Source organism: Leptidea sinapis, chromosome 24, assembly GCF_905404315.1.
Source record: "Leptidea sinapis chromosome 24, ilLepSina1.1, whole genome shotgun sequence".
In the NCBI taxonomy this organism is placed as follows: domain Eukaryota; kingdom Metazoa; phylum Arthropoda; class Insecta; order Lepidoptera; family Pieridae; genus Leptidea; species Leptidea sinapis.
Genome location: NC_066288.1, coordinates 11,707,411 through 11,731,839, shown reverse-complemented (window position 1 = coordinate 11,731,839; position 24,429 = coordinate 11,707,411). Strand labels below are relative to the sequence as shown.

General features: G+C 35.8%; 1 protein-coding gene across 3 annotated transcripts in view; it reads left to right on the top strand.

The window, feature by feature from the left end:
• LOC126971833 (PDZ domain-containing protein 8) overlaps positions 1-24,429 on the top strand; it is a 48,888-nt gene that overhangs the window by 11,196 nt on the left and 13,263 nt on the right. For all 3 annotated transcript variants that reach the window (XM_050818278.1, XM_050818277.1, XM_050818276.1), the window contains exons 5-11: positions 1,741-1,951; positions 5,580-5,745; positions 7,606-7,806; positions 9,813-10,007; positions 11,199-11,827; positions 13,014-13,245; positions 13,702-13,810. In XM_050818278.1, coding sequence (XP_050674235.1) covers positions 1,741-1,951; positions 5,580-5,745; positions 7,606-7,806; positions 9,813-10,007; positions 11,199-11,827; positions 13,014-13,245; positions 13,702-13,810 — 1,743 coding nt within the window. The remainder of the gene's footprint in view (positions 1-1,740; positions 1,952-5,579; positions 5,746-7,605; positions 7,807-9,812; positions 10,008-11,198; positions 11,828-13,013; positions 13,246-13,701; positions 13,811-24,429) is intronic.

Sequence of the window (24,429 nt, the reverse complement as noted above, 5' to 3'; positions counted from 1 at the left end):
AAGGTACAGTATGTGTATCTATTTCTTATATATGTACAATTAATATTCAAAACATAGTTTGTTAAAGTTTTTGTAAATTTTACTAACACAATAAATAAAACCGAATTGTTAAATCTATACTATTATAAAAAAGTGGAAAGATTTGATTGATTGTGTGTTTCAATTGAATAGGCTTTAAAACTACTGAACCGATTTGAATAATTGTTTCACTATTGGGTAGCTACACTATCCTCGGATGACATAGGCTATATTGTATTTTCAAAAACTTAGGCATCCTTCCTAAAACTCCAATTATATAACCTAAGGTGTTAAAAAATTACCTTAAAATTGCGTGCATGCACTGCGAAAACTATTGATGATAGAATAAAATAATGTACTATGACTTAGCAGAACACATCATTACTTACAAAAAGTGACAGCATGGTGGTGGTTACAGGGTGGTTTTTGAGAAGGGCGGTGATGGCCAAGTCGGAAACTACGAGAGTTAGAGGCAAATCGTGAAAGGAGTCATGCCCTTGATTTATAAGAAACCAATGACTGTATATTTAGTTTTTTAAAATTTCTTGAAGTTTTGAAGGAAATCGACCCGAATGATTTAGCAAAAAAAAATTACACCCTCTATTATTGGACTAATGGACTCTGTTGCTGATAAGGATCAATCTTTGCAAATAAATGTATTAGTTAAAATGAAAGCAAAATACCAAAATTTCTGTTTTATTATTTATACAAGGAAGAAAACTCATATCCTATTCAAATTTTTGTTAGAAATGTTACTTTTTTGTTGATATTCTATCGAGGATAAAATATACTGTCATGGTATCAAATGCAGTAAGGTCATTAGAGAGACATTTATACTTACGCATCGGAGATAACTTATTGGTCAGATATAAGTGAGATATGAAAATCTTCTCTATTTGCTTTCGTTTTCTGTAATAGATTTCTTTGCAAAGTTTGATCCTTATAAGCAACAGAGTCCATTGGTCCATTAAAACAGGATGTAAATTTATTGAAAAATCGTTCGGGTCGCTTTCCGTCAAAAGTTTAAGAAAATATAAAAAAAAACTTCTTATAAATCGAGGGCATGATTCCATTCATAACTCTTCTCTGAGTGTCGTAGTTTCTGACTCGGCCATCACCGCCATTCTCTAAAAAACCACCTGTATATTATAAGTGTTCTTTTATTTTTAAAATTTAATTGTAATGTATCTACTTTTTTTATAGAATAGGGGTACAAACGAGCATACGGGTCACCTGGTGTTAAGTGATCACCGCGGCCCACTTTCTCTTGAAACACCAGACGAATCACAGGAGCGTTGCTGGTCTTGAAGGAGAGTGTACACGCTTTTTTTGAAGATTCCCATGTCGTATCGTCTCGGAATCGCCGCACAAGGAAGCTCATTCCACAACTTTGTAGTACGTGGAAGAAAGCTCGTGGCGTATCGTGCGAAGGTGGAATTCGGCGGCAGGAATCAGGTTAAATAGCTCTTCGGAACACTCCCCGTGATAAATGCGGTAGAAGACACACAATTAAGCGACGTCAAGTGATTCAGGTGTTCACAGAGCACTGGGTATCCAACAATTCGAGTTGCTACTACGAGCTCAGTTAAGTATGTACGCGGACGAAGTCGCGGCGTATCAGCTAGTATGTAATAATAAATATTATTATGAACGCAATTGTAACTAAAATAACATAAATAAAAATTTAACAAATATATTTTAATAATCATAACAATCTCTCAGTTGAAAGCATCAGTGGAACCCTTCGAGTGATGTTCAGAAGAACACCATACACACATTGGGCATTAGCCTTCGAGACTCCACCAAAACTTGAACTCCGAGTGAGAGGCCGGTTCCAAGGAAGACAGCTCAAGCCGAGACTGGCCGCTTTAGTAGCAGCCCATATAAGGAGGGCAGTCGCTCAAAGGCACACACTTCCTAATTACAAGATACGGTAAGTGCCTTAAAAGGGACAAACAATGCAATGTCTAACAGATATCGTCGAGTTTTCAATGGAAATATTTCCGCATAGCTTTTAGTCATTGCCTTAATGATGCAGTTGTTGACGCGAGAACAGATAGATTCATTGAATCTGAATCAAACACGACAGAAAATGTTGTTAATTTATTCATTAAAGAATGTTAAAAGAAAGGGGATATTTGCTAGCAACGGATTTTAAATTGCAGATTAATTTTTATTCATTAAGACTCGGTTACAACTATATTTACAATACTTGATATGATTAGATGAAGTTAAAACTATCACTATGAGAAAGTATGACCAAGAAGCTTTTTTTTTTATGAAAATAAGGGACAAGAATAGCAGGACGTTCAGCTGATGGTAATTCATACGCAATGCCCATTTACAATGCAGTGCCGCACAGGATTTTTGAAAAACCCAAAATTTCTGAGCGGCACTACAGTTGCGCTCGTCACCTTGAGACGGTAGATGCTAGTTCTCATTTGCCTAGTAATTTCACTAGCTACGGCGCCCTTCAGACCGAAACACATTAATGCTTCACAGCAGAAATAAGCGCCGTTGTGGTACCCATAATCTAGTCGGCATCCTGCAAAGGAGCCTTCCACTGGAGCTGCCAGCTGCAGCGCTTAGATGTGTAATGGGATGGGTTAGTAGCCCTATTGAGGCGTGTAGATAGTACCTTGTACATTATTGAGACGGATATATTTGCTACGTTTGCGGCAATCAAAGCAGCAGCCCCAGCACCAACTGAAGTAGCTTAACATGACAAGGAGCCAGAGTATTGACGCAAATCGCGTCCCACACCAGTGTGATAAATGATAGTTTTTTTTCTAAATATTTTGAATATTATTTTATAAAAACAATAATTAATACCCAATGACATTCTATACATATTGACAAATCACGTCGTATAAAAGTAAATCCGAAACATGGAACATGCCACAAATGACACCATAATAACAATGATATTATAGTATTAAAATAGTTAGATATGTCACTACCGCGCCGAAAATCAATCGCCTCTCCTCCTCGCGTCGGTTTCCTCAGTGCTTAGGGTCGTGATCATCTCGACACAGTACTTTGTTGCGTATTATTTGCCGCCATCTGCCCCTGTCGGAAGCAGAGTGTAAAGCGTCGTGGACAGTGGTTTCAAGGGCAGTGCGAATCTGATCGGTCCATCGCATGGGGCTCCTTCCTTTTGGTCTTCTTCTAATCGCCGAAATTGAGTCAATTGGTTCCTTTTGTCGTTGTCGCTCTCTCGATACGAAAACGGTACACACGCGTTTGTTGATGACAGAATTGCTTACAATTTGAAATACGTACAACATTAAAATGCCGTATTGTGTTATGGGAAGATGCACTAATTACGACAGTAAAAAAAATCATAGAATTACATACCACTGTTAAGAAATCATAACATTTTATTTGATTTCATTATTTATCTAACACAATAAATTGGTTGCCATGACAACGCCGATCGCCGCCAAGCCGATCATAGATTAACGTACAGAAATGACAAAATATTGATGCTGTCTGTTGCGGGTTGATCGAGGTAGAATATCTTAGGAAATGATGTAAAAAAGTCATTGTTGCAGTGGATGTAATAATTTTTAATAAGCAAGTGCGTATATAGGTAGCTGAACTATCAAACTACTAAAACAAGTTTTAGGGTAGGTAGCGGATGTAGATAGTGAGTGCTAATTGTTTACGTACGAGTTTTTTCAGTATATCGCTTGCTAACTGCAGAAGAATCAATGGATCATTTTCTTCTCCTCCCATTACTTTATTGTAATAAACCCTCAACAAAAAGACATTCATAAATAATATAAGATACAAAAAATAATAATTGTAATATTAAAACTTTTTGGGGGCCGTTGTTAGTAAAATTGTAAAAATGGGACCCTTACTGTTTTGTTTTGGTGTCTGTATTTTTTTTTAATTCAAAATTCAAATTCAAAAACACTTTATTCATGTAGGTCACAAAAATGACACTTATGAATGTCAAAACAAAATATATAAATATTGTTTCTTATTGAATTTACCGCTACTTCGTAACGGGTTGAGCTAATGAGAAGAAGTAGCAAGAAACTCATTGCCACTCTTTTAAGTATAGATTTACATTTTAGTTGTTTTACAAATCATTTCAATTAGAATATATACAAAGTGACGCAACAAAAATACTCAAAAGTCAAAAACTGAAAGGCTTACATGAGTACTTACTTACTTACAAAAAAAGAAAAAAAAAAGTAAATTAATACTTATAAACACAAGAGTTATTGAGTATAGTAGATGCATCAATCCACACATACCGTAAATAAATAGAGGCATTATGTGAGCATTTCATAAAATAAAATATATAATAACTTTAACTTTAAAAGAAATAATAATAATAATAAAAAAACACATCAAGCAGACCTCCCGGTAACAAGATCATCCAGCCCCCATTTATTATTTTATGTATTAATAATTAATATCATCAATGTGGCTATATATTATAATCAATATTAAATATTTTTTTTATAAAATCAATGACACATTATATCTACCTAATTTCAATGCAGTTTTACTACTTTATAGCTTTTACTACATGAAGTCATGAATGAATCGTAATTTAGGCATGAATCACGGTGTACGGTAAAAAATCATATCTGATGAATTAACTGTATTTTCTCTATACAAATACGAAGCAATTAGCAAATTAGAGTTATCTCTTTTTCGCTTGCGTTAATTGGATTTACTATCCTTCTTTGACGTATCATCGGAATGTAGTGTGCTATTGCAATGTTAAATTATTCATGTGTGCGTTAGTGTATGATTTTCAAACTAAAAGCATTAATGTCAAACATTTATTCAGTTTGACATTTGATTCAGATGTGGTGACTACACGACTAAGGATAAAAGTGTGCTTATATTGGCTTTTAAGCACACTTTTGCCATTCCGCTATCAGACTGCGAATGATATGTCCTTATATACCTTATTAATGTTTTTTTTTCGCTTCGTACTTTGAAATACCTAGATGAAGAATTTAAAAAAATATCATCTGTTTTTTTTCTCTTCCTTAAAGAAACTTATTGCTCTCTTCAAAACTATGTAGAAGAACTTCCTATATAGCATTTGAAACTCACATCGGATCGCTATTTCATAGCACTGGAAATAGCTTTGCAAATGTCTGCGTTTGTGTCGAATGAAAATTCTCCTTCTCTACATAATATAGCAAAGTTTTTATTACAGTTACCATTCACAAAATAGTAAATAACTAATACACATAATACAATACATTTTATTATACACTAAAATAAATTAATTAATTTTATTAACTTAAATATATGCAGTATCATTTATATGGTCTTTGTCTTCTTTCTGTTAATTTATTGTCCTTCGACTAAGACCTACTTCAAAATCTTCCATTCATTTCGATTTTGCGTTATTAAAGACTTATTAACTCGACTTAGCCGAGTAGTACGCATGAAAAAGTTTGTTCTATTCCTGGTGTTAACATTATGGTTATGACAGTTTCTAAATTCACTTAAGACCCATGTGCATACATAACCTAATCAAAAATATACTGAGAAGCAACAGTTAATCATTTTAAATATTTTAGGTATAAGCCGTTCTTCCCGAAGTCGGAGCCAGGCAGTGGAGAAGGGGAGGATGGACCAACTCCCAATGGACGGTTGACAGTCAGATTGGTGGAGATCACGCGACTGTATTGGTCCGGTAGCAATGCTGTCATACGTGCTGGAATGGCAGTCGACTCACATGCATGGGTACATCTTTTTATGCAGTTGTGTCACATTAAGGCGACCCAATACCCAAGTCCCGACGCGCGATGACCGCACAACAAACATTACCGTGGCAAAACGTACCTACCTCTGCAACCTTGTAGTATTACAATATTATTTTAATATTCTTTGTCGCAATTTACAGCATGTAATTTCATAGAGTAACCATAGGTTTCAAATTTACTGCGTGATGGAATACAGTACTAGAACAGTGGCGTTACTCAGCGTTCTCCTTGAAATTCTTCCTCTTATACCTAAGTCTGGGTGGAGCATTAAGGTCGGTATAAAAAAAGTAAAATTACGGAGAGCGACTAGTCTCGGCGGCGTACGGCGTGGCACTCAATAGTTTTGTCTTCCCAAGATAGCTTAGCGGCTGTGTAAATCGTGTGTATGTGTACGTGCGTCGATTCGGGCGCTCTAGTATGAAGTAAAAGTATTGCTCTATTACTGTACTGTGGTTGTGCTGATATACGCACATGTTCACTGAACTTACGAATATAATTTATATTCGCGATCTGCGCGGCAACCGGCGCTCCACGCCATTATGACTAAAAAAAAACTCCGAAAAACTCATAGCCAATGAATTGCTGACATTCCTTCAGCACGTAATTGATGTTAGGACGAGATCAGTATTATCCAGACGCGCCAAGACGCTCCTGTACGAGGTTTTGATGAAAACAGACCAGATACCGTCCTGCAGAAGGGTCGAAAGGGAAGAGAGAAGTCTTCAGCACATGATAAATATCCTGAAAGTAATTGATCCTGACGACGTGCCGTCTTTCGGGGCAAGGAACTTGAAGAAGTTACCACCAGTCACCTTCGACCATGTCAACGTCACCAGGTTGCTGAAGGACATCACAAACCTCAAGGCAAGCCTGGCAGATGTAGTATTTAAATTAGAGGCATCTCAGAACACCATCAAGGACCTGCAAGCTGAAGTTGCGCAACGTGACTATGCTGCTGCCATCCGCCAGCAACGCGGAAAGCGGATAGTGCTAAGGACAGAAAGTGGAAGTGGGAACACCCGCAACGAATCCGCTTGTAGAACTATGTCTAAGGGCTGGCTCTTACCGACAAGGATTCATTAAGGTGGAGCGGAAGAAGAGGAGGCCTCGTAGCGTAATCAATGTGGCACCGCACCGATAGGACAGAACCAGCTCTTGCGTCCCAGCGACGTATATCTACGTTTCTCGCTTTCGCTATACCACCAAGGCCTCCGACATTGTTCAGTACCTGGTGGAGAAGACAAGGTTCCGGTTGGGGGTCGAAAATTTGGTGACGCGTCACGCAGTAGACTTTAACTCTTTTGTTGTTTGCGTCCCGGCAGAACATGTATCGTTACTTTTCTGCATCTGAAGCTGTGGCGGAAGGGGGTCGTGTTTCGCAAGTATCGCGATTCGCGGCCGTCGCCGACCGCCGTAAGTTACTGAACCCGCACCTCACATCGCCGCGAAAATGTGACGTAGATTAAAGTTATATTAGTTAGTTAGACTATAAGGTATTTATGTTATGGACCTTGTAACCTGAATTATTATTATTATTATATAGAGGATAATAATGCATGGTTCTCGTATGGATCTTGCAGGTCACCTAGAATTTTATGCATTGTGTTAAGTAGGCTAATCAGTTTTTGTAAATAAGATTTAAAAGATGGGCTGGGAGTTTCTTATCAGTTCTTCTCCCCATGTTAAAGCCTATTTGCGAACTGATATAGCTTCGTGACGTTTACCAAGTTTTATATCAATATGTTATGTGAATGTGGCTCCTTATCGTAAATTTTATTTCTTTCCTTAAACATTTAACAAAAAATTACCCCTTGGTATTACACTAATGTTTTTCTTTTAGGTATCCCTGCGACGAGGTGTGCTAGTGCTAGATGTAGTGTTGCCAGCAGTAAGCGGTCCGCTAGGTCTCGTGTGTTGCCAGGGCGTCGGTGTAGTGTTGGTAGATACCGTGGTGCCCATGTCGCCAGCATACAGAGCAGACCTTCGCCGCGATGACGTTGTCCTAGCCATAGATAATAAACCTGTTAACAACGTGGCACAGGTATTTAGACTTAGCAAGTATGTGATATTTTAGATTCAAAAGGTAACAAGACTTAAAAAACTATATGGTATCTTTAAACATAAGGAAATCACGAAGTTTAAATGTTTTTTTTATGACAATAACGGACGAGACGAGCAGCCCTTCAGCTGATGGTAATTGATACGCCATGCCATTACAATGCAGTGCCACTCAGGATTCTTGAAAAAAACAAAATTACTGAGCGCCACTACAATTGCGCTTGCCACCTTGAGACATAAAAAGTCTCATTTGCTCAGTAATTTCACTAGCTACGGCGCCCTTCAGGCCGATATTAATCATGCTTACTACTGCTTCACGGCAGAAAAAGGCGCCGCTACGGTCCAATAATGTAGTCGGCATCCTGTACAAAGGAGCCTCCCACTTGTATGGAAGGTGTGGTGAACTATTAATGAGACCCTACTTGTAGTATAATGTTCATCTCTACTCTAATTTCAGAACTCTGTAAATGCCTTATTAATAAATTATCCTTAGAATTATCCTTATCCTATAGAAATACTGCATTTGCTATTTGATCTTTTTGGTACGGTCTGCAAGCGAATTATTTCTTCACCATCTGAATATCTCCACGTACAACCATCCAGTGGAATCACTTTCCTTTCACAATACCTTTATCGCGACGTCACCAAATGGCCCAACGGAAGACCAGCTCTGGTTCTTAAATCAGCAAAAATGCTTAATTGGGACCACTGTAACGTAGTGTAATAATATACTAGTTTATTTTTATTTGAGTCCCTCTTATAGTACCTATTTAAGTCTTTTGTACTAACAATTTTACTTTTTTTCTTCTTCTTTCAATGTTTCAAGGTTCATATGACGTGGTTACCTTCAGAGAAGCACTTATGCACTCACGCAATGTTCCAAAAGAGCACTAGTAATAATGTCCAATCACTAACGAGCAATTTGCAAACATCAGTTCCATAAAAAAATAAAAATTTTACCTTGAAGGTATCTCTCAGTAAGCTATTTATATGCAAGTATATTTTTGTCACTGTCTGCAAGTTTTTGAGATATTTTCTTTATATGAGAGGGGGCAAACAGACGATGGCAAGTGGGGAAGCAACCGCCTATGGACAAACCACTGACCGAGATCAAGAGATGCGTTGTGTCAGACCTATAGCTAAACCGAAGTCATGAATTACACTTCTCGCAAGATTACAGACATCACCAAGAATAATGATCCCTACAGTGGGAATTATCTACTCCAACACGCTATCTGTAGCCATATGGGAGTGCTCAAAGAGCCGGCCAATACCTGTGTTATCGCTATGGAACAGGCATGCAAAGATTCGCGGATAGTCATCGCTGTCTACGCGAAGCCAGAATCTCCCTAGAGGTAAACACACACACCAGCCCGTAGTATGAAAGAATGCTCCAGTTTATAGGGGAGATTGAAGGGTAAGGGGGATATTTCCGGGTAGGTCAGGTAATATGTATTAGACAGAGAGTATATCTGTGTCCCCGTCAAAAAGAGCAAGAGCAGCTTGACTGTGTCAAAATGGCAGTGGATGATTTTTAGAATATATCGAAGGTATTACGAAGTCCGGAAGTACGGAAGGATTTTATTATTTAAGCCCCTTGCTCTGTTTGCCCCGGCAGCACAGTTTTACCCCCAACAGAGTACGTGGGGCATTACTGCATTTGTTTAAAGCCAAAATCTATATTTTTATTTGTAGAACCGCTACCTAAGACAATCTTTCTGCACCAGCAAGAAACATGTAGTTGTCAGTGTAAGGACCTTTTCAGGTCCATTTTGTGAGATCCACAGTGAAACTTGAATGCCAATGAGTTTTTTTTTTGTTTTTGCCACAAGCTCTGAATTTGCTGAATTAACAGAAGATCCAGTAAATTGTTATGAACAAAATGACTCTCAAAAGTGCTTAGTATAATATAATACCTTTGTGAATAAAGAATAAATTTGAGCCAGAGCTTAGGCTATACATTTAAATTACTTGCTTTTATGTGCTTAGGTCGGAAAACTGTTACGAAGTGTGGAACGTCGAGCGGTGACGGTGCGCGTGCGTCGCGGGGGTGCCGGTGGAAACACCAGGAGAGATGACGAACCCAAGCGATTGAGGACTAACTTCTCCTTCCGAAGGGTTTCCGAAGTGATGGAAGGTGTACGACTTCAAGGCATGCGTTCAACTAAGATGTCCAATGCTCAAGTAATGATTTTTAATTTTTAAGTAAATTAAATTATATGGGTACTATAATATTAAATATGTCGTCTTAGCGACAAGTTAATGGTCTTATAAGTTCAACTCTTCCATGGAAGAGGCTAAATCTGAACGTTTTGATTTGTTATACGAAATATTTAAGACAGACTTTATACCAACTTGAATAGTAAGAAAATAAATTTCATGAATACCGTTATCTCTAATAGATAACAAAGCTAACTTAACTATTAGTTCTTTTGAGTGTTTCGGCTTAGAAAATCAATTAAACTCATCATATCAATATCAAAAATCATTATGGAGAAACATCATAGCACATTTTGAACTAGGTGACCCGACAGACGTTGTTCTGTTCATAATAAAAAATAAAACTATTGCGGGTTGAAATTCGTAAAATCTTTTTAGCTGACCTCTACTCGACGAAAGTTTGTCTGCCTCTCGCATGATTATTCTTATTTTGCCGAATCGTTTGCCATTTGTGAATGGTACGATGGTTTGTTGGGAAACAGATGGCGTAGCAAAAAACTAACAAGCTTCTTTTCAAATTACGAGATAGTGCAAAGAAAAATAATGTCTCACAATCCCTGACTTAAAATTATTTGTCAACATAGCTCTAAAACTTTTATACAAATGATTTAAGTTTTGTTTAGTGTTAATTCCGCCAATATTTGTTTTTAAAACAATTCGACACGTGTTTCGCCTCTACACAAGGCATCCTCAGGACGTGTTGTCTCGCCAAAATCTGGCACGAGACTGAATCAAGTGAGCCGGAAGCCGCTCTTTTATACCCTCGTCCCATGAAATGTCGCACTGTGATTGGTCAGCTGTTGTGACGTATTACCCTCGGAAGAGACACGTAACAAAGGTGATGGGACTAAATTTGTTTGTTCATTCAACAATGTAAACATGTTATTTTTGTGTTTTATTATTTCTAAATGCTCTAACACATTTAAGCGAAATCCTTTTTCACATGTATGTAAAATATTAAAATTATTGTTGTTTCCGAGTGAGTGACCTGTATCAATTAAATGTTTCGCGAAGTGTGATTTTTCGGGATGATTATTCCTAAATGCGGCAAATATGTTCCTTCAATCTAATTTCGAAATTTCGACCTGTTTGACCTAATTTTAATTTAATTTATTTTAATATAAATTTGAATTTGAAAATTGAATTTCATCACAGGAATCAGACTCACCATCAAAAACAGTTGAGCATCATAACGAAACTGAAGGCCATGGTAAACAGAAAATTGAGATAGCTCGGCAACTGATCAAATCATCGGACCAAACCGGGCCCACAAACTTCGGCTTGAGAAAACGAAGGTGTTCGGTTGAGAACAAATCTTCTGACAGTTCCACTGGAAGTACACCGCCCGCTTCCGGAGCAAGTACGCCACTTCGACAAGCAACTACGAATAAAGTTGTTAAGCATCCCGACCTACCCATAATAAGAACAGATTCTTCTGAATGTAAAGGTGATAAGCTAGAAGCACCTGACGAAGATGAATTGCTTGAAGCAGGGGGACCAAGACAGAGCGAGCATGTTGAAATTTGTCAAATGTATTGGACCAAAAGTGTCCAACTGAAGCAAATTATGCCTATTGACGAGGAGACGGAGTTTAAATTGAACGAAAATCACAAATATCTCAATATTAATGTCTGGGCAACGGTGCCTGGTGAAAAAGACGAAGTGTTATTGGGATATCTGAATATCCCGTTGGCTGCACTACTGTCTGAATGTCAGGATTCAACAGTACCGCATAATATGAAGCGCTACCAATTTCTACCACCAGATGTAGATATTAAATTTAGGTAAGCAGTTTATTATTCATACATTTTAGTGGTGTAATAATATTAAATTAAAGGTATTTTGGAAAAAAAACTTTACCACACATCAACACAAAATAAGTTAATTAAAAAAAGTTGCGTCCATACTTTAATGAGCACAACACCACAACACTGATTTCCAGTGACCCCATTGTGTGTGACTATGAGTGCTCCCTGTGCTGAATGCTCTCTAGCTAACTTTAGTACCGAAACAATCATCAATTCGATAAGTACAACTGCAGATCTGACAAAATATCGTTAAAAAAACAGGGTTTCGTACTCGGCGATTTTCTTGTCCAAATATCAAACAATCATAATATTAAAATTTTGGAGGCTGAATGGGAAGGGTACTGTGTTGAACTGGACTGTATATTCTGTTTTTTTTAGTTTTGTTCGCTTATTGTTGTCGGATTTGTATACTAGACCGTTTGCTACCTATATTATTAAGCCATTTTGCCATTTTAATCACTTTTTGGAGTACTCTAGCACTTATAAAAGCAAAAATATATGGAGGGTAGAGGTAAGGAGAATCATCTGTGTATATCAAAAAGTGTCCGTCAAAATGCATTAAATTAGAGTGGTGCATCTGAAATGTTCAATATTTTTCAACTCGGCATACTTCAATTCATTTACAATTGCTACATTCACCATACTTCATGATATACCCTGTGCCTACATCAGTGCCATTGTGGAAGCTTTTTGAACTGTTATTTACAGCAGAAGCTGGACATTTCTTCAACTTTTCTCCCATATGAGATGATTCTCCTTGCCTCTACCCTCCATACAAAAATATCAACAAAAGCAAAACAGAGAGACACAGACAATGATAATGTTGATCTCATTTGAAAATTATTTGAGTCTATGGTTAACCAAGGAGAAGAGAGTGTTCTTGTAGAGAGAAGTAGATATCGGACCTGTTACAACCGTGGAAGGATGATCGATCAATTGTGATTGTCCAGGAAATTTCTACCAGGTTCTACCAAAATATGGGATACACACGGTGTCTCTAGGGTGATTCGACACGGGGTCTTTCAAAATAGTAGCTAGCTTCCTGTAGGTTCCTGTGGTTCCTCTGAATTTCAAGAGAGTACGCTTTTCATTCTCCTCTCCCATAAAAAACTTGATCCAGAGTTTGGTTTATTAATTTATAAATACTCAATAAATTGTTTAGCAAGAGTCACAAGCTGGCAACGCATGCTGGGTTCGAGCCCTGCCTCTGTTTCGGCGATGCCCTCGTATGGTGGGAGTGGGAGGGAGTCGGAACTACGAGGACTACCCCCCGGCGTGCGACGGAATCACGAAGCTACTCGCAACCGCACTCACAAAAACCAGCCATTATTACACATGACTTTGTGCGCACTCACTTCCACAGATCCACGCAATGCGATTTCTGTAATAAGAAGGTAAGTTTTGCAGGGAATTTTAGAATAATAAAGTCTTAGACTGTGAATTAAAAAAATCGAACAGCGCTGATAAGTAAGCTCGTTCGCTTTGATCCGTGGTTCAGAAAGCTCATGGTCCTTCAGATGGCAATGAAGAGGGCTATGCTCGGAGTTTCCCTGCGCGATAGAAACAGAAATGAGGAGATCCGTAGGAGAACCAAAGGCATCGGATATAGCCCGGCTGATTGCGAAACTAAGATGGCAGTGGGCAGGGCACATATCTTGATAGACAAATAGTAATAAAATTACTCTGGTAAACTTTGCCAAGATTAATCGCGCTCCTTTAACCGCCTAGAGCCGACATTACCTGAACAAGCCCTACAAAGCCGATCGTTACAGCTCTCATAGAATATTCGTATCCAAAAGATGTATTAACTACTTTTTTTCTCATAAAAAATACTTTTCAATGATTTGTAGATATGGCTAAAAGATGCAATGCAGTGCCGCAATTGTGGACTGTGCTGCCACAAGAAATGTGTTACGAAATGTCAGGAGTCATCGCCTTGCGTGCCCAAACAAGATAGAGGTAAGAATCTAATTTGGACTGAAACTCTTTTTATTAAATACTAGTTGACCCGACAGAAGTTGTTCTGTATATAATAAATAAAATAATGTTATTATTAATTTGTCAGTAATATTTCATATCATCAAGAATTATTTCGTAAAATATGCACCCTGTTGTTGTAATGATATTGTTTCACAGCAGAATTTTCAAACCGTGCGTCAATAAATTCTCTCGACGACGGGGGACACGTCAAAGGAAAAACAAAATTGTTGTTTTAATTTAATTCCGAACACTTCCATGTTTATTGAACTGACTTTTAAACCTTCCCTGGACTTCCACAAATAATTCAAGACCAAAATTAGCCAAATCGGTCCAGCCGTTCTCGAGTTTTAGCGAGACTAACGAGCAGCAATTCATTTTTATATATATTATACCCCCTTATTCATAATGGTCCGCTAACTTTAAACAGTCGCTAAGGAGTGTTTTTTCTCATTCTGACTTAGGTCAATAGAAGAAGACAGAGTGAGAATTAGCAATGCTTTAAGTTAGCAGACTATTATTAATAAGGGGGATAGACTATAGGGGACCGATTACTTGAGTTGTTTGGCCAGATGATAAATGATGTGTAATTATTTTTTTGAAGCGAAGCTTTTATACGGGCGTTCGGGCCGATGGCCGCGCGGGAGCTCTATCCGTGCTAACCGTCAGATTTTAGCGTTACTGAAAACGTCAGATTTAGGACCGTTACACGTATAAGCATAATATAGTAGGTATAATGGCGGCTGCCGCACGCTTTCCACAAAGCAAAAAGTAAACAGTATGCAATGAATGGTTAGTTTTAGTTAGGTTTCCTAATCTTCGATTTAATGGCGTAATTAGATACTATAAAAGTAACCATCGTTTAATACCTTCTCCGTAGCAGTTACGCACACGAATACCGAAACTGAACAAAAAGAAACACGAGAGCATCGGGTCGTTTCGGAAAAATAAAACAGTATTGCTAAAAATACCTAGTTTTATACTCGATCATTTAGCTATGGCAGTCGGCACTCCGCAGACGACAAGTGTTCGCTTACCACCAGATGTGTCGCTCTTTGAAGTCGTTATGAGATACCGATGCTAACTATCTACCGATATGTCAAAATTTAGAGCTTTATATATTCTTCGGGCGTCCCTAGCCGGCACTGTTATTTTTTTTATTGCTAGCTGTTGCCCGATGCACTTCGCTTGACCCAGCACCACCTATGCGGCACTAACCTTAACTATGTAGGTATGTTAAATGTGTACAAAGTTTCATTTCAATTGGGCTAACGAGCTCAACGTTTCTCGAGTTTTGTGTAAGTAAAATACATTATCTTTTATATATTAAATACTTAGATTTGTATATTTTGCAATTTTATAGTGGGCATGATGAGAGTATTAAAGGATCAAAGAAAAAATGATTTAAGATGAATTATTATGAAAGTGTTCTCAAATATAGTTTTAATATAAATATTGAGATTAAAATGTTAATATATAATGGATTGAAAGTATAACATGCCGCAATCGGCTATGTTAACTGACACAATATATCTGAGGGGTGACGTCATAATCGGCGGCCATGACACGAACGTTTTCGCGCGTAATTCAAAATAAGTTGGTAAAAACAGTGATATGCACTTCAGCTTTTTTTTATTACTTATATCGACTTGATATTAAAACAATAGTTACATTTCGTAATATTTTCGTGCTATATTTTAACAGCTTTGTTTTTATTGTTACGTTTTTTGACGTTTTTAAAGTGAACCTTTTTTACATCGTCTCAAACTTTTTCGTCTGTGTGTTGCATGTCGCGTGACGGTCGGGCGGTGCCTATAGTTCGCAGCAGCTGACCGTGGTATAATAGTATATAGACTATTACTCATCTGTGCCAGTGCTCCACGCTATTTTGTTTGTATTTATTATTTCCCATTATCATTCTAATATCCAAGTATAACATTAAGATTGATAAAGCTATTTTTATACCCTTAATGGAATATTATCCCAAAAATTTTTAGTTAAATGTCTATAATGTGAAAAAACGTTTCACTTTTGCCGTGGTTTCATAAAACCACACAATCCTTTTAAGCTATTGCATAGCTTCTATCGCGGGCTTTGAGCGTGGGTATCGAATCCAGAAATTCCGTAACTAAAATAACCTAATACTTACTACAACATGTATATAGATATTTCGGCACGCTTTTTACAGTTGCCGTGAAACAGCGGTTATCACATATGCTCGTTGTGCAGAAGGTCCCAGGTTCGAGCCTGGGGTACATCTTGATTTTTTTTTAATTTCTTTATTTTATTATCACGTTTTTTTAATTTTTGTATTTTGACAAGCATTTTTATTTAGTTTCACCTGTCCCGTTGTCTGTCTGTAATCAAATCTTGCAAGTTAAATTTTACTCAGTTCCCGTTTGCTTTTTTTATAATTAATTTTATTTAAAAAAAACTGCATAATTAAAATAAATAAATAATTATAATTGTATAAGTTGATAAAAAATGCTATGCAATAGCCTCACCGCGGCAGTCCCCGAGTGCCACACGTCTTTTTTTTGGCCTAGTTTACTCTAACAGTTCTGTTGTTCTGTGTCGCTATAATAGGAACTACTATAATACTTAACCCAGATTCTTTCATAGATTTTTCATTATTATAATTATAATAATCAGCATTAAAACACAACAGCTTTACATCAATCTATAATACTAAAAAAATAAATCGTAGTTTATCTATATATATCAAAACGAATTGCTGTTCGTTAGTCTCGCTAAAACTCGAGAACGGCTGGACTGTTTTGGCTAATTTTGGTCTTGAATTATTTGTGGAAGTACAGGGAAGGTTTAAAAGGTGAATAAATAGGGAAATGCTCGGAATTAAATAAAAACAACATTTTTGTTTTTCCATTGATGCGTACCCCGTCGAATTTATTGACGCAACGGTTTGACAATTATGCTGTGAAACAATTTCATTACAACAACAGGGTGCATTTTTACGAAGCAATTCTTGATGTTATGATATATTATTGACAAATTTATAAAAAAAACATTATTTTATTTATTATATACTGAACAACGTCTGTCGGGTCAGCTAGTTTATGAATAATAATATCCTAGTGATGTTTGTTTTGCACACCGTAACAAAGAGACGATGTGACGTCATCGACGCAAATGTCAGGTAAGGTAAAATCTGGTAGTAAAGAAAAATGTTACTTTATAAGAGAGAGGTGCCATCTTGATTATTGCAGTATTAGTATGGCGGCCGCGTTTTGCAACTCATTTTATAACTGTATACTTGGCCTATCGCCTCTCTATGACGACAAGACCGGTCATGTGCGAGTAAACTTGCCCACGAGGGTTCCGTACAAATTCAAATTCAAATATTTTTATTCAAAATAGGATGTGACATCACTTATTGAAAGTCAAAAAAACTACCACCCATTCCAAAATGAATGCCTCAGATCTGAGAAGAATGGGCGCAACAAACTCAGCGGGCTTTTTTTTTCATCGAATGAATATGTTTACAAAGTAATGTTGTACAATTAAACTTATTATTTAATAGCCTGAGGGCGGTCACTCCATTCCCAATCTGTGGTATCATTAAGAAAGTCATTGTATCGATTTCAGATTTTATCCTTTACTTGCTGTATATAGGCATAAAAGGCATTTATTTTGTCAAAATTGATTCCTTTAGAATTCTTTTTGATGTCATTTCTAATATACTAAACACTACTACCGCTTCGGAAACAAATGGCGTTCTGAAAGAGAAGAAGCGGTGCAAGATACTCTCCCAGCATTTGTTTGCGCTCTTTTTAATTAAATATACTGTACTGTCATTGCTATTGCTATAAAATAATCATAACCTAGTTAGTCCCAGGCAGTAGGATTTACAACAGAGTCATTTTTTAATAAAACATTTAAATTTATTTATAAATAATGCCTGAACAGTGGATGGCTTTTTATTATAAAAGTGTATACATTATTTTAAGACCTGCTTGCGAAAATTCATAGTTCTAGGTCAACGGAAAATTCCCTATATATTTTTAATTCATTTGAGTGTGTCTGAGAGTTTGCATCATAAACGGCCGTGTATTTAGTTATCGTTACGGCTGCTATCCCAATAAATCGCTAAAAAAGGGCATAATTTAAACAATTTCTTGACTTTTTTTAAAAAGCTTTTATTTTTACAAAAAATAATTGTTTATCTACAGAATATGAGAAAAAAATTCATGTCTTCTTTACATTTCTATTTTTTACAGTGAGTGCGAAAAAAAATCACCAAACTAACCCAACTTAAACTGTTTTAAAACCCATCTTTTACAGTTTGAGCCATGCTAGTCGTTCAATCTAGATAAAAATTGTACGAAAATTTATTAATTGAACACTAATGCTATTTAACGTGACATGGCTTTGTTAGTTTTGTAAAGAAAATTGTATTATGTTTGTGATCAATTAAAGAGCCTCTTAATGCTAGACAACCGAGGAAAACAGGCCAGATTTATTACTAAAGTGAGCATGACAAGCTACGTCTTACACTCGCAATTTGTTTGTCAGTTTGTCTTAGCATTTGCATTGCTCAAAATAGAGATTAACATTCAACCTATTTTTTGACGTTTTCCAAGTAGTCACAGACTATCTAGACGTATAAATGATCTAAGATTATCACTAATGTTGACGTCAATATTTATTTGAACCAATTCCAACATCACATAAATATATTTTATTCTTGAAAAGGGCATGTTTTTGCACGTGTCGCATTTAAATATAACATGAAATGTTGCCAAAAAATTTGTATCAGGCGGCCAAACCCTGCAGCCAAGCGGTCACTGACATATGTGTGAATGATCAATAAATCCTCGAAAAGTAAATCTGATGAAATTAAGATAAACGCGGCGATATTTTGAGTCGAGGACTCAATATTTCGCTTTATTTTTTCACACTGTTTCCTCATGCTTGAGACTTTCGACTCGAATGAGTCACTCATGAATTCGAAGTTCGGTTTAAATACATTAGTAGGTTTGAGGCGGGGTCGAACCGGAGGCACCGTGAGATTCAACTTTAATTCACGCAGTTTTTTGATGTGAAAATTTCTTTAGCGGCATTTAGCACTTGGGATGGGTATAAAATGTTAGACTCGCGTCAGGACACGAGGCCTGATCGAAAATACCTAAGACAGTCGTTGAAATTATGGATGAAAGATTTATACTTCTAACTAATTATAGTTCAGCTATTTTAAATTAACGATCGGTCATCGGCCCAGTGGTTGAATCATTGTGATTGCAAAGCCGAAGCACCGCGAGTTCGAAGAATAGTTTTATAGTTTATTATGGATGAAATTTGATTTTTCTCAGAGAGTTAAACTTTTTACTGTAAAATAATTGTAATAGTTCTGAAGTGTTAATTTGTAATATAAATTTTCATTTTTGTGTGCGCAATTAATGAATATTGTATGCACATAAATGCTAGTACTTTTGTACTGATAAATACAGCATTCGTGAAAAATTATTCCCTAGCCATACCAAAATATACAAAAATGCGAAACTAGTTTTCACTTCTTAAAAATACGAGTCGTATTTTTTTTAATCTTTTTTTGATTTCTCACGACTTTTGTTCACGAGGTTGGATTTGGGTGGAACAAAGAGATTCAACGAAATGACAAATTTTGATTTTAAAACGCAAATGAGATGCAAGCGTTCGTGAGACACTATTGACTGTATTTATTTAAAACGGCTTTACTCACGGTAAGGTTCATCGGTGATGGTACCGACTAGTTTCGGACCATTTGGAGGTTTACCAGCGTGGGTTCGCGATAAGACGTTATATATATATTTTTTGGTTTTATCTTAATATATAATATCTGGACGACCGAGCCTTGCTCGGATTTTTAAGAATGTACAAAACTTGAAAAAAAAAAATACTATAGGACATCTGGATTCGAACCAGGGTCTTCTGCTTTCCAGATCACCCAATACCCATCTGAGCTATTATAGTCTTGTGTATATAATATATATATATATATATATATATATATATATATATATATATATATATATATATATATATATATATATATATATATATAAATTACATTTTTTAATATTGAAACCTAGCTAGGTCGAATTCTCGCCCCCGAAACTACCTGTATACTAAATTTTATTCAATTGTTGGAGCCGTTTATAGAATATATATATATATATATATATACAAGAATTGCTCATTTAAAGATATTAGATAGATTAATTACGTGACACATTGTTTGTCCGCGATAGACTCCTAAACTAATGAACGCATTTTAATGGGGATTACTTCATGGAGTGCAGTTTAGTCTAACTTGAGAGATAGGATAGTTTTTATTTCGATTTGGGACCCATAATTATTTTTATTTCCAATATTTTTTTGTATGGACATATTGTCTGTGAGAGAACTTATTGACGCACGGTTTGACAGTTCTGCTGAGATACAATTTCATTGTAACAACAGGGATCATTTTTAACGAAATCATTCTTGATGTTTTAAAATATTAACGGCAAATTCCTATAAAACAGTTTTTTTTATTATATACAAAACGTCTGTCGGGTCAGCTAGTATAATATATTTTTATAATGGCTAATAAAATACACGTATAAAACCTTGTGTGCGATTAATTGATGCATCTGCTATACTCAATAAATAACTCTTGTGTTTCTATTTTTTAATTAACATATTTTTTACTTACTCGTGAAAGGCATTGCGTATTTGACGTTGGAGGAAGACTACTATAACGTGATACTGGCGAAGTAGGAAGAATAAAATAGAATATATTGTAATTTAAATAATTTGTAAAACGATGAAAAGTTTCTTGTCACTTCTTCTCACTAAAGCTTAACCTTTATCGAAGTGGTGGTAACTGGTATAAAGAAAAAACTTTTGTCTTTCATAGGTGCCATTTCCTTCACCTAGAATCTAGATGAATAAAGTGATTTTGATCAATTTCTTGACCTACATGAATAAAGTGATTTATATTTGATTTGATTTGAAAATAACGATCCAAAACAAAGACAATTCAAAAGACTCTTATAAGATACTCATCAGTCATAAACACAATGTTTGTTAATGATTTCGAAACACGACATTACAAAACAATGGTCTGACTATAAACACGCATAATCTTCCGACAGAGATAACTGTCTCAGCGAAAGTTAACATCATTTCTGAATCATACACGATACACAGCTTAAATAATTTATATGTATTAGTCTTGCCCGAATAAAACAGGCCAGGTTTAATATTTAAAGAATTATATATAAGAATTAAATATTACTTTTTTTTTTGTTTTTTTAAAGTGAAACTTTTATTACATCGTCTCAAACTTTTTCGTCTGTGTGTGCATGTCGCTTGATGGTCGGGCGGCGCCTTAAGTTGCAGCAGCTGACCGTGTAGTGTATAGACTATTACTCATTTGTGCCAGTGCTCCACGCTATTTTGTTTGTTTTTATTATTTCCCATTATCATTCCAATTTTGCAAGCATAAAATTAAGATTGATAAAGCGATTTTTATACCCTTAATGGAATATTATTCCAAAAATTTTTAGTTAAAAGTTTATAATGGGAAAAAAAGTTTCACTTTTACCGTGGTTTTATAAAACCACACAATCCTTTTTTTATTTTTCTATTTAAGTGTGCGTGACAAGCTACATCATACACTCGCGATTTGTATGACACTTTGTGTTAGTGTGCGTGCATTGCTTAAAATACAGGTTAGCTCTAAAATTTTTTTCGACGTCTTCACAGTTGTCATAGTCTGTCTAGAGTCTAGACGTATGAATGATCTAAGATACATAATTTGTTAAGGGGCCAATGAGCTTCTAGCGAAAGCAGGACGAATTAAGGCAGATAGAGATGTGTAAGCCCAAATTAAGATGATAATAACCATTTACTTAGAATATACAAGCGTATACCCGAACTGACAGCTCGATCCAGAGATAATTAAACCGAGTCCATCAATACATAATTGTGGCCAAGGCTTGTACAGCACTTTTCTCAAATAATGCGCGGAAATTAAAACTAAACAGCTCCTGCCACCTCTTGAATTTGAATCACACTAATTGTCTTCACTGGTACTCATTTTGTCAAATACAATTACGTCTTTTCCAAATCAATGACGAATAACGAATAGCAATAATTTCATTCATTTGTTGGTTTAATTCAATAAACAGCTTTCTATTTGCAAGCCAGTTCGAAATTTAAATAAAACCTTTGATAAGTTACCTCCTTGGTTGCCATGTTCCGGAATTAAACATCATTCCATTTTTAAATTACATGACAGATAAAATGAGTTTATTATGTAATGAACGTAGTATTTAAATTCTCTTTGATGTCATTAATTTGGTCTCTTAACCACGATGGATATGGATTTTTACAGAACTATTGCCGACCGCTACTCACAATATGTATTTGGCCTTAAATATATATCTATTCTATTCAAATATATAAGCAGTAAATATGCCACAGGGGCGTCTTCCATATTTTTTTTATGGAATAGTAGGACAAACAAGCGTTAACCTGGTGTTAAGTGATCACCGCCGCCCACATTCTCTTGCAACACCAGAGGAATCACAAGAGCGTTGCCGGCCTTTAAGGCTTTTTTTGAAGGTACCCATGTCGTATCGTCCCGGAAACACCGCACAAAGAAGCTCATTCCACAGCTTTGTGGTACGTGGAAGAAATATCCTTGAAAAGCGCACTGTGGAGGACCGCCACACATCCAGATGGTGGGGATGATATCCTAACTTGTGGCGTGTTATAAATAAGTCATTGTTCGTTGTAGATAGAAACGATAGGCATTCGAAACGGTTACATAATATATCTAGTTCACGATGTGTGAGTATAATACGGAAAACTACAACGCTCCACATTTATTATGACAGCGTTTGTAATACATAACTGATTGTTGTATAATGTCATCTTTGTTTCTACGAGTACGTATTATCTAATATTAAAGAATTGAATATAGGTTTTGCTTCGTTTAGTATCTAATATATAAAATTCTCGTGTCATGGTGTTAAACATTGAACTCCTCCGAAACGGCTTGATCGATTCTCATGAAATTTTGAGTAGGTTTTGCTAATTGGTAGGTATTGGGTAGGTCTGAGAATCGAACAACATCTATTTTTCATCCCCCTAAATGTTAAGGGTGGTCCACGCCATTTTTGTTTAAATTTGTTTGATTATGAGTCAGCATTAAAAAATACATACAACTTCAAATTTTCACCCATCTACGATCGAAAGTTACTTTTGTATCGCGATTTTAATATCGGCCATACAACGTTTGCTGGGTCAGCTAGTATATAAGCAATAAATATATACCAATACTGGATTAAGGAAGGATTAAGGAAGTTTTATTGAGAGGCTCTTGATTTGCTCTGAGATGAAAGTATTTAAAACTTAATACTCAATACTTCTTGTATTTGCCATTTTTCGGTTGTTTCTTTGCATTACTTATAGACTAGTATTTCTATACGTATTTTAATAGACAAGTAAATAACTATAATAAGTAATATTAAATCAGGGCGTTTTAAAATTAAATATATCATCGCACTTAAAATTTGCAAACGAATGTTATAAATATAAATATTATAATAGAAACGTGAAACCTGCTAGGTCATTGGGAAGTGAGGTTATTTATTTTATTTATTTATTTATTCATGTAAAGGAAACAAACAGTATTATCATACTTAAATATTAACAAATCTTAAAACTTACACTTTCACCAGTGAAGTTTCCAACAATTTATGCGACACTTTTAGTTAAAAGGTAAGCGGTAACGGTAAGATAAAAACCACGAAACAAAAGTAATACAAATTTACAACTAATTACAAGCTATATAAGTTACACAATACTATACACGCCTATTATACAATACTATAATGAATTAGTTACAAATGAGATAAATATTTAGAAAATAAATAATAAAAAAAATATTTAAAAGTACTTCGTTATTCGAATAGAATATTTTTAAACACCAATAACATATAATTTGGGTATTTGTTTTTTTTATTATTTAACTATTAACTTAAATAAAAATAATCAAACAAAGAATACAAAGTTATAGAGATTTTAACTTTTGTAGTTAAGATCTTCTGTCTCTATCACGCAATACAAAAATTTGTGCAAAGTAAGGACGTGTGACGTCACATTTTAGTATGGATATCTCTGTCTGATCAAAAATAAATAGAATACCCAATTCTACAGTAAGTTTTATACACATACCTATCTTTATATATATATTTCTTGTGTAAGTGTGTATGTCACTGAACTCCTCCTCGACGGCTGGACCGATTTTGATGAAATTTTATGTGTGAGTTCAAGGGGATTCGAGGATGGTTTAGATTCACAATTGTACTACCTCCTAAACGGCTGGACCGATTTTGATGATATTTTTGTGTGTTCCATTGAATTTGAGATTGGTGTCTGTCTTCAAATTTATTCGAGAATGGTTTAGATTCACAATTAAACTACCTCCTAAACGGCTGGACAGAATTTGATGATTTTTTTGTTTGTTTCAGTGAATTTGAGATTGCTGTAGATTTTCAATGCCATCCATATAATATAATTCTCCTGCTCATGTGTATGTTAGTGAACTC